The 12071-nt window shown below is 36.3% G+C and overlaps 1 protein-coding gene across 2 annotated transcripts in view; it reads right to left on the bottom strand.

The window, feature by feature from the left end:
* Positions 1–985: 985 nt before the first annotated feature.
* YIPF7 (Yip1 domain family member 7) overlaps positions 986–12071 on the bottom strand; it is a 37421-nt gene continuing 26335 nt past the window's right edge. Inside the window, exons 4-6 of one of the 2 annotated variants that reach the window (XM_053577623.1) lie at positions 8662–8809; positions 3988–4169; positions 986–1226 (exon numbers count right to left, since the gene is read on the bottom strand). In XM_053577623.1, the coding sequence (XP_053433598.1) occupies positions 1064–1226; positions 3988–4169; positions 8662–8809 (493 nt within the window). In that variant the 3' untranslated portion in view covers positions 986–1063. Of the gene's footprint in view, positions 1227–2332; positions 3062–3987; positions 4170–8661; positions 8810–12071 lie in introns of those variants that run through there. The other variant, XM_053577624.1, reaches the window with a different exon arrangement.

The raw sequence follows: 12071 nt of genomic DNA, 5'->3' as shown, positions 1-12071 counted from the left end.
AAATGCCATGAAGGCTACGTTGAGCAGTTTGATGAGAATATTTCAAATTGTATATGAAACCAGTACATTGTACCCCTTGATTGCACTAATGTATGCAGCTATGATTTAACAATAAAAAAAAAAGACTGAACAAGTGGAACATACTTACTGTGGTTTGAACTTCTTTTGAAAATAATTTAATTAATTACCTTTAAAATTTTTCATCTCCCAGCACAGTTGAAAATCACTTTTCTAGATGTTTCTATTTCTCAAAATGAACTAACAGCAATAAAGAAAAAAAGAGAGCTAGAGATTTGAGCAGTAAAGAACTGGCATCATCTCAGATGGCATGGAAGCAAATTTAGTGGAAGAATGTAACAGGATTCAAGGGCAAGGTTCAAGAGTGATTTCAGATATGGTAATCCAATAAACTTGAAATAAGCAGGATTTTTCTCTAGTAGCTTCATCAACTTAGAAAATTGTTAAGATTGCTGATGATATATGCAAGGGATAAATTATCGTAATGGACCATGGCATCTTAACTAAATAAGAAGGAAGTTAAGAGTCTGAAAAAGTAGTAAGTCAAAACGTTATGTAAATAAGACCAAACAAGTGAATTGAAAGGCAGGGGGGTTCCTCAACTCTCTAAGTAAATAACACTTCTAAATAACACACTCCTGAAGTCTGCAGAGGTGCAGAATAGTGGAAGGTTTAACCACATGCACACAACCTGAGCTGTCATGAAACTTTTTCAACAGGGTAACTGGCGATTTCCTTAAGTGCTAAGCATGGCAGCACTTGCTTACACTTTTTCAGAAATACATCTATTGAGGAAAGGAGCGTCCAGTCCATCAGTACAGCAACGGGGTTTAAATGTTTTAATGCATCAAATTGAACAGTGAAATGTCATTCAAACCCACAGGCTATTAGGGCACTATCCTCAAGTGCTGTTTTGTCTTCTTTTTATTATTCTCCCAGCAGTCATAAGACAGAAATGACATCACCAAATTTGAATGTTAATATGTTTCCAAGACAATCCGAACTGCAAACATATTGGAATCTTGAAACTCCATTTAAACATTCCTCAGAAAACTGTTAGGAGGGCAAAAAGTCCATAAAGTAAGGCACAAGGGTAGGCAATGAGAAGCTGCTGCCCTTCCATGTCCAGGGCCGACGTGAAGATCTTGGAAGCTGAGAGGCTACACCAGGCAATGATGCCCAGCGCGGACAGGGTTCCAAAGGGGCCCCTGCAGGAGAGACAAGAGATCATTGCCTTACGCCAGGAGGAAAAGAGATCACTGAGTCACAGCTGCCTCTGAAATGTCTGTGGTACAATATTTATAACTACTTTCTCCACTTGTAAAATGAAGATGATGAACTATATGCAAAAAGAAAAGCCACAGGCATCTAGAAAAAAATGTTGTCAAATTCACCATGGAGGCTAAATATTGTCTCCATCAGCAAAACCACAATAAGGAAAAGCAGAATAAACCACCTACAGTCACTCTTATCTTTCAACATTCAAACCCTGACTCCTGAAATTCCCTAATGTACTGTGTCTAGAGCCCTCACTTCCTTAGAGCTGCAGATTTCCTTTCTCCTGCTTTCTTCAAAAATCGAGGCCACAGTATAAGAAAGATGAATGGAGTTCTATTCCAGTAGGGTGACTGGCACCACCACTTCCAGGCCCATTTCTCAGGGTTTTGTTCTGACCCAGTTCATGTCAGGAACATGTGACATAGGAAAGCACATCTACATGGGCCCCTCGCCCCTGAAGGGCTCTGGTTCATGTGCACCTATGGAGGTTTTAGGATCCTATACTAGATTTATTCATGCTGGATCCTCAAACAGTGAGGAAGCAATCAGGTCTTTCAGAACAAATGGGCAAATAAGGTAGTTAAGTCTCACCGTGGAATAAAAAGGTAGCCAGGGGTACTTAAGGTGAAGAGTCAATTTCTTTCCTTGTGTGAAAAATAGGATTCAGTATGTAGAAAAATAAGCAGTAAGAGCTGGGAAAGATCTCCGGATATGTCTAGCTCCAGGCTTTAAAGCCCTACAGGGCCTTGCTCAGTCAAGCTGAGGCCAAACTCTCCCAACTACCAGCACATGGCTGCTTTCATCAACAACCTGCACTGCCTCCCCTGGTCCTGTTTGTCTCTGAAGTTGGGAACTGGGTTTATTATTTGGTTTATATATTGTTTGGGAGAATGAAAGAAATACCTACTTTTAATAATTTCACTACAACAAAACCAGTGAAAAGCTATATAGCATTGCTTATAATCACTTAGGTTATTAGTAAAACAAAAATGTCTTAAAGTTTCTAATAATATGATATTTATTGGTCTGATGAACACCTATTAGGAACAGTTGCAAGTGATTTAAATGTATATGTTTTGTGGACAAAAATATAAAATTATATATGATTAATCTGAATAATACAGTAATATGCTGGAAAGGGCAATTTCAACTTAATAGTATTACAGGTCAGATGGTTTGCTCCCCCTTTAATACAAATTAAAATATCTCTAGATCATCCTTTATAATTTCAGAATGAAAATGTCCAGATTTCTAATGAGTCACCAAATCCAAAAGTTCTATTTTTTTTTCTTACTCGTATATTACAAAGTCATTTAAGATACCCCAAATCTTAACTTTGCTGGAAACAATGATTAAGATTTAGCATTTTTAGGCCATAGACCATGACAGTATTCTTTTCAAAAGCATCTGGCAAAGTAGAAGTTGCAGAACTGAACTCTTAACTAACATCCAAATTTCAATACTAAACAGCACAGCAAATAGAACAGCTTACTAAAGAGATAGTATATAAAATGTGGGATTTTTTTCATGAATAAAACTCAATAAGTATACCTATAACTCATATTGTATTTATACATTCAAAGGATATATTTCTCGTTGTATATCCCTCTCTTTAAAATGCTGAGTACTTGCTGATAAAGTATGCTCTAAGTTATTCTAATGTTAAAACAAAACAGCATTTCTAGGTGGCGCCTGTGGCTCAAAGGAGTAGGGCACCGGCTCCATATGCCAGAGGTGGCGGGTTCAAACACAGCCCCGGCCAAAACTGCAAAAAAAAAAATAAATAAAAATAAACACCAAAAAACACTTCTAACTAAGTTACTCTGGATAATGTTATAAAAAAGTTATCTGTAATTATGTTAAACAAAAATATTAAAAGCTTTTCAAAGACGTTCATTTGGGGCATTAGTAACTTGTTTCTATAATATCCTCACCAGTTTAGCATTAATAATCTAAAACTTGGATTATTTAAGAAGAAAATGCAAACTGTGTCTGATGCCAAATGTTTCTTTTTCTAAGGGGATTCAGAACATGGCAGGTGACAAAGGACTATGTAATCACTTGCTATCCCTCACCAAAGTGACAGTCATAGGCACATGCCCTGGGAAATTGCCCAACAGAAACTTTCATCTACTATACCTTTATTAATAGTTTTGATTTGCAAATACTAACTGCCTGGCTTAGGGAAGAAAAAGAAAAAAATGTATTGACTGAGCATATATACTACAAAGTTCTCCAGCATTAATATCCTCATCAGAGTTCCTGGGAATTCTGCCCTGCAAGCAGCCAAGAACTATTGCTCCTAGCCTAGAAGGTAGAGTGCCTAGGAGCAGAAGCCATTCGTCATTTCACCAGGCACTTATTCTTCCAGAATCAAACAAGTGAATTTTCTGTAGTAGTTATATGATGCATAACAATAGTTCGCATTGAAAAATGTGACAACTTAAAAAGTGCCAGTTTTAAAGATAACTTGGCTTAATTTATTTTTAAAATCATCGAAATAGGAACAGCATTGAAAGAGCCGAAAACTGACCTACTTTCTGGAATCCATGTGTAATTTTTATTAATAATAGCCATTATTTCCTCAATTCACCTGCAAAATGATTGGAAAGAGCTGAACCTTTTGCACTGGAGTGGCCAGCCTTAGTGATGATTGTTACGTCACATCAGGTAGAGCACACCGTCACTTACTGCAAAGAGAAAAAGATGGCACAGCTGGACAGGATGACCATGGGCAGCAGGCCGTAACCCAGCACACTGGCCACGCAGCCACAGGACATCCCTGAAGAGCTCATCAAGTTCAGTAAGGCGTAAACCCCAAGGCAGCCAAGGGCACTCATGCCATACACGTAGCCGAACTGAACTTTTCCTGCCTGAAACAAAGAGAGGAAAACCGAATGAACACACAGTAGACATCAAAAGGAAATCTGAACGCCAACAAAGCAGACAGAATCTTAGAGTTTGCTCGACACTGCTTTCTATTGTAATAGAGGCTCTGGGAAACACACCTTCTAGGAAATAAATTCCCATCCTAAAATCAAACACACCTGACTATACTTGGGATGGGACAAGCATGTTACCAAAAAGATGAAAAGTATCTAGGTTAGTATCATAGCTTGTCTATTAGAAGTATGAGGCATAATTAAATATGCTATCCCCATATTTGCTGAATAATTGAATGATCAAATAAAGGAGTGAAAAAAAAACTCTTTTAGTCTTGGAAATGTGCAAGGCCTATTAGTAAAATTAGCAAACATCTAGAGGAGTTACTATGTCAGGTCCCATCCTAAGTGTCCTACATACATTATTTAATCTACATAATAACCTTATCAGATAGGTACTATTATTATATCAACTTTACATGAGGAAGCAGAATTACTTGCAGAACATGTATAGGTAAAGGGTTGGGTTAGGGTACAGGGAGGTGCTCGGAGATTAAGCAACTTGCCCAGTGTAATATAACGCCTAGTGGTTGAGACTGGCATTGACCCCAGAGGTCTGGCTCAAAAACTCCAGCTTTTAACATCAATAGGATCACTAACAAGGCCTAAAATAAAGGGACTTAGCTTCATTTAACTCAGCACATTCCAAAGTTATTTGACCACAGAAACCTTCCATTCTTCCTAATGCCTATCACCAGGTTGACCAATAATACCTTATGAAATACTGATTTTTATAAACTAACTAATAATTAATCATAAAAGATGTGTTGTTAAAGGACATTAGTAATGTTCAGGTATACTGCTCAACTTCCAAGAAGGGTTCATAAAAGTAGCCAACACTTACAAGGTCCTAAGGAGAAAGACTCCCAACAAGTTCATCTAGGAAAAGTCACAACCTGCTGTTAATCCAGCAGGAGGTGTTTTGAACGTTTGCTACCTGAGAATACCAAATCTCCAGTAAGAATGCATTTGGTTTTTAATCTTTACATTAAGTTGATTATAATTTCTGGATGGGCTTGAACAGGCTGACTCCGGTTTTAGGAATTATGTAAAAACAATGAAGATGTATAAATTGATTCACAGAGAAAGCTTTTTAGCTGTCCTGTTCCTTCCCTGTAGTTGTTATCCACAGAGTTCTTTACCTATACATATTCCGCAATTAGTTAGTGTGATAGAGGATGGTATGACCTTGTATTAGTGTTGAAAATTGTCCACCTATTTTGAATTCTTCTTCCTCTGAGGTTGGAGAGTTGGTCACCCCTAAGTTTCATAAAATATAAATGGACGATGCTAATAACATCCTCTTCAGCATTAGCCACAGACAAATCCTCATTATATCTTTTATGTTCTTATCCATATTTGAGGAAATAGTGCTAATTATGGACATGCTGTCAGGTACTGCCCTATTGGGAGGGTTTTCTCTACTTAGAAAACAGTGACAATTTCGAATTGCCTTCACGTATTACAGAAACTTTCTACTTAACCTTTTACTTGGCTGGGGTAATTCTAATGTAGGGCTCATTGTAAAGGTATAGGACAATATCCTTAATACTCAAAGGACACATAATTGGAACTTTATGGCCCTAAATGGCAGTTTTATAAATGAAGCATGGCAAATAGGGGGTGGATGAAACTAATTTGGTAGTAAAAATTTTCCTTTCTTGATCAATTATAGACCTCTCTCGTCATGACTCTCTCTTGCTAGTTTGTCCAATTTAAGTTGTAATTCTATTTGGCCCACATCACTGCTATTTTTAAAATTTGTTTTAAATTCTAATGAGGGCTTATAATTGAAATAGAAATAAATGTTCCACTTTTTTTAGCCTCAACATTTTTTGGTGCCCCCTAACTACCACATAGTAATTTAAAATACTTAGTATTCTTCTGATAATACTTTTTTATATTGCCTTTCCAGATCACATTCTTAGCCCTACCAGAGAAACAGTCACTTTAAACCATCTGTCTACCTGGTGTAAGGGGTAAAGTAATTTTGGGGGAAAGGTGAGTAATATAAAAGCTGTGTTAAGTGTTTGAAGCCCACTAAAAAGTATTGGGTCTTTATATCGACATATAAAAATGATGAGCATATGACTATGAATATTACAAATCTGGAAACAGTGAACAGATTTGGATATTGGTTCTGGATTTAGTTTTGTGTTCCCTTGTATAATTCCTGTATTAGCCCATGAAATCACTCTTTGTAGTTTAATTCTAGGAATTTAAGGCAGAGTTAAAGTATCATTAAATTCTGAATTAAATCTTACTTCACTTCATATCTAGTTGAAGTTTCTTTTTTTTTTTTTGAGGGGTGTCCTTAATGCTCTATATGCATCAGAACCAAGTCTAAAGTTACCACATCTAATGATAAAATCCAAGTGATAATGTTTGCATAAAAATGCAGAGAATTTGTATTTTCACACAGACCCCATCCTTGTAATTTCGGAATTGAAAGAACCATTCAAACTCCTTTAGTCTTGAAGAAAATGAAATGAAGGCCTATAAATATGAAACCAAAGGTTCCAGATCACAGCTTCTGGAAAAGTAAGAACAGTTCCAATTTTCTTACCTCCACTTAAAATTATTTTTGGTCTATATTGTTTTGCATTTAAAACATAAGAAAGAGGGGGGCGGTGCCTGTGGCTCAAGGAGTAGCACACCGGCCCCATATGCTGGAGGTGGTGAGTTCCAACCCAGCCCCAGCCAAAAACTGCAAATAAATAAATAAATAAATAAAATAAAATAAAATAAAACATAAGAGGGGATATTTAAATAATTCTACCTGACATTATATATCAAACAGAGATTTTAATGGGATTAATGCTGTCCTTTGAGGAATGTTAATGTTTTTATACAGAAAAAACAGCTATTATATTACAAATGACTTGAAAGAGAAGATGAATTAATATATTAAATTGATTGTTTCTGACTATTTGATTAATTGGCATGGCATCACTTAGCAACTTAATCTAAGATTATCAAATCACCGTGACAAAGACAGAACAAGGGAGGTTAGAGACTAAATTAAAACTCTAGTCAATACGTATTTGATTTACAGAGTATTTACATTTGCTGTGGTACAAAGAAAGAAATAAGTTATCATTAAACACTATTGTAATGGACATACGTGATGTGATTATGGGCCATCTTGCTGTGCAGAAACTACACAGTAATCAGTATTTTGATTGATATATAATTAATAAATGAAAAGTGAGGTCTTATTTAGTTGCAAGTGCATTTTGTAACTACTTTTAAAAATTGTATCTATGTTAAGGGACAATTATTTTCGTGAGAGGTGTATAGCAGTAAGAGCCAGGGAAGAGGGCGATTTTAAGAGCTTTCCCTAGAGTCTTAAATTTCCTTTATTGTTTCCCCTGCCAAGTTTATCTCTTTGTGCCTTAATGAAACGATACTTTTCACATTTATTTGACTATCTCCATCCTGTTTTTTATGTATTATCATTCCCTCTTTAGTATAAAATACATGGCCATTTCTCATTCCTTTTTTCTTCTTCCGTTTTTGTAATAAAGGTTTTTTCTAAACTATAAGTTAGAATGTCTCCTAAACTTCATTAAGGTGGAAACTTTTTTCTTTTTTTACTTTTCAGTGACTCTCCATATCATGGCTTCCAGGCTCAGCACTCATAGCTCAATGATTAGGGCACCAGCCACATACACAGGGGCTGGCGGGTTCAAACCCGGCCTGGGCCTGCTAAACAATGACAACTAAAAAAAAATAGCCAGGTCTTGTGGTGGGCCCCTGTAGTCCCAGCTACTTGGGAGGTTGAAACTAAAATTATAGGGGAAATATGTAAGTTTAGTAAACAAATCATAGTTTATCATTGCAAATTATTCATAAATATAATATGACAATGTATAAAGCACTTCATAATTATTGAGTAAAAGGATAGTCATACTTCACAAGATAGTAGAAATACTCTTGGGATATAGTATTGCAGCGGAGGAAATGATGACCAAAGTGAGGAGAGGGGACTTGTTCACTGTCACCATAGAAGTTTCACAGAAATCAAGAATAAAATCTTGCGCTGCACACTTCCCCAGTCCATGTTTTCCTTCAACTTTTCCAGCCTAACAGTCTTTTCTTTTTTCTTTCCTGAAAGTCTTTTCTTAACAACAAGAAAAGAATAAATGATTTCCTGCTTTGTTGAAAATTTGACTTGGTGATTTGACTTTTTGAAATTCTACTTAAATTTGTATTTTTTATCTGTTGGGATACATGATGGAAGCTTCTTTTTGTCGCTATAGGTTTATTAAATTCTCTCTTAAAAAGTTGAGTCATGAATTAAACAATTTTCCCTACATAAAGCAACCTACTTCCTTCTGCATTTACCAAGACCTCTTCAGAATCAGCACTGGAAAAGGCAAACATTAACATCTGGCGCCTTTATTATTTGCTGTGGCGTTACCAGAAGTAGGGTGGCTCCCAGGGCGATGCAGAAAAGGCTGGGTCCGGCCAGGTCCGTCTCGTTCATAATGCTGCCATCTGCTGGCCTCAATGGGTTTAACACCGTCAAGGTTTTTTGCCATATGTGATCAAAATTGATTCCAAGTTCTGCGCAAAGAAAAATAGAGTAATATAAATATAGAAAAAAAGTTAGATTCTTTAATTAAAGGTTAAAATATTTTATTAGTCTACTTATCATTTTAATCTTATGCTTTCTAAACTAAGAGGGATGGAGGGAGGGGGGTGGGGCCTTAGTGTGTGTCACACTTTATGGGGGCAAGACATGATTGCAAGAGGGACTTTACCTAACAATTGTAATCAGTGTAACTGGCTTATTGTACCCTCAATGAATCCCCAACAATAAAAAAAAAAAAAAGGAAAAAAAATTCTGTAATATATAGTAACCTTTAAAAAAACGTTAAAAAAAGTTTTGCTGCCAAACAATGAATAAACTAAACTTTTTAGAGAAATATACCATAAAGGGAATTTCATTTTGGAAATATTCCATATGGAAATATTTCACAATATTCCATTTCTCAATTTTTAACTGTATTTTAAGCATAAAATAAAGTTAAAAATGATAAATTTACATTATGGAGCAAGAAATAAAATTGTAGTTAATAGATTGAAAGCTGCCATTTAAATATTTCATCTTTCCATAATTTAAATAGCTTAGACTCCTGAAATCTTGGCATATCAACCGTGTAATAACTTTCTATTAGCAGTACTATCTAAACTAATGATACTTAGTCCAAGTTTTGAATTTTGCTTCCACTATGCTTAATGAGAAGAGAAATTTTATTCTAAGTGCCTGAAACTTCACTAAAGAAAAAAGGGGAGGGCTTTTTTTTCTTTTTTTGCAAATAAAAGTAATCATAATGTACACACCTGCTTTTTAAGGTCAATGCACTATGTGATTGCCTGTGTATTCAGATACTAGATTATTTTAACACATTAACTTTTCCCTTTCGACAGTCAGAGGAATTCATTGTTCATGAGCCCAAACTCATGTTGAAATTTCTTTTTTTTTTTTTTTTTTATTGTTGGGGATTCATTGAGGGTACAATAAGCCAGTTACACTGATTGCAATTGTTAGGTAAAGTCCCTCTTGCAATCATGTCTTGCCCCCATAAAGTGTGACACACACTAAGGCCCCACCCTCCTCCATCCATCCCTCTTTCTGCTTCCCCCCCCATAAACTTAATTGTCATTAATTGTCCTCATATCAAGATTGAGTACATAGGATTCATGCTTCTCCATTTTTGTGATGCTTTACTAAGAATAATGTCTTCCACTTCCATCCAGGTTAATACGAAGGATGTAAAGTCTCCATTTTTTTTAATAGCTGAATAGTATTCCATGATATACATATACCACAGCTTGTTAATCCATTCCTGGGTTGGTGGGCATTTAGGCTTTTTCCACATTTTGGCAATGGTAAATTGAGCTGCAATAAACAGTCTAGTACAAGTGTCCTTATGATAAAAGGATTTCTTTCCTTCTGGGTAGATGCCCAGTAATGGGATTGCAGGATCAAATGGGAGGTCTAGCTTGAGTGCTTTGAGGTTTCTCCATACTTCCTTCCAGAAAGGTTGTACTAGTTTGCAGTCCCACCAGCAGTGTAAAAGTGTTCCCTTCACTCCACATCCACGCCAGCATCTGCAGTTTTGAGATTTTGTGATGTGGGCCATTCTCACTGGGGTTAGATGATATCTCAGGGTTGTTTTGATTTGCATTTCTCTAATATATAGAGATGATGAACATTTTTTCATGTGTTTGTTAGCCATTCGTCTGTCGTCTTTAGAGAAAGTTCTATTCATGTCTCTTGCCCATTGATATAAGGGATTGTTGGCTTTTTTCATGTGGATTAATTTGAGTTCTCTATAGATCCTGGTTATCAAGCTTTTGTCTGATTGAAAATATGCAAATATCCTTTGCCATTGTGTAGGTTGTCTCTTTGCTTTGTTTATTGTGTCCTTAGCTGTACAGAAGCTTTTCAGTGTAATGAAGTCCCATTTGTTTATTTTTGTTCTTGTTGCGATTACCATGGCAGTCTTCTTCATGAAGTCTTCCCCCAGGCCAATATCTTCCAGTGTTTTTCCTATGCTTTCTTGGAGGATTTTTATTGTTTCATGCCTTAAATTTAAGTCCTTTATCCATCTTGAATCAATTTTTGTGAGTGGGGAAAGATGTGGGTCCAGTTTCAGTCTTTTACATGTAGACATCCAGTTCTCCCAACACCATTTATTGAATAGGGAGTCTTTCCCCCAAGGTAAGTTCTTGTTTGGTTTATCAAAGATTAGGTGGTTGTAAGATGTTAGTTTCATTTCTTGGTGTTCAATTCGATTCCAAGTGTCTATGTCTCTGTTTTTGTGCCAGTACCATGCTGTCTTGAGCACTATGGCTTTGTAGTACAGACTAAAATCTGGTATGCTGATGCCCCCAGCTTTATTTTTGTTACTAAGAACTGCCTTAGCTATATGGGGTTTTTTCCGGTTCCATACAAAACGCAGAATCATTTTCTGCAAATCTTGAAAGTACGATGTAGGTACTTTGATAGGAATGGCATTGAATAGGTAGATAGCTTTGGGAAGTATAGACATTTTAACAATGTTGATTCTTCCCATCCATGAGCATGGTATGTTCTTCCATTTGTTAATATCTTCTGCTATTTCCTTTCTGAGGCTTTCATAGTTTTCTTTATAGAGGTCCTTCACCTCCTTCGTTAGGTATATTCCTAGGTATTTCATTTTCTTTGAAACTATGGTGAAGGGAGTTGTGTCCTTAATTAGCTTCTCATCTTGACTGTTATTGGTGTATACAAAGGCTATTGACTTGTGGACATTGATTTTATATCCTGAAACATTACTGTATTTTTTGATGACTTCTAGGAGTCTTGTGGTTGAGTCTTTGGGGTTCTCTAAGTATAAGATCATGTCATCAGCAAAGAGGGAGAGTTTGACCTCCTCTGCTCCCATTTGGATTCCCTTTATTTCCTTGTCTTGCCTAATTGTATTGGCTAGAACTTCCAGCACTATGTTGAATAGTAAAGGTGACAGAGGACAACCTTGTCTGGTTCCAGTTCTAAGAGGAAAAGCTTTCAGTTTTACTCCATTCAGTAAAATATTGGCTGTGGGTTTGTCATAGATAGCTTCAATCAGTTTTAGAAATGTGCCACCTATGCCTATACTCTTCAGTGTTCTAATTAGAAAAGGATGCTGGATTTTATCAAATGCTTTTTCTGCATCTATTGAGAGGATCATATGATCTTTATTTTTGCCTCTGTTAATATGGTGGATAACGTTTATAGACTTGCGTATGTTAAACCAGCCTTGCATCCCTGGGATGAAGCCTACTTGATCATGATGAATG

Source organism: Nycticebus coucang, chromosome 23, assembly GCF_027406575.1.
Source record: "Nycticebus coucang isolate mNycCou1 chromosome 23, mNycCou1.pri, whole genome shotgun sequence".
In the NCBI taxonomy this organism is placed as follows: domain Eukaryota; kingdom Metazoa; phylum Chordata; class Mammalia; order Primates; family Lorisidae; genus Nycticebus; species Nycticebus coucang.
This window is presented reverse-complemented; position numbering and strand designations above follow the sequence as displayed.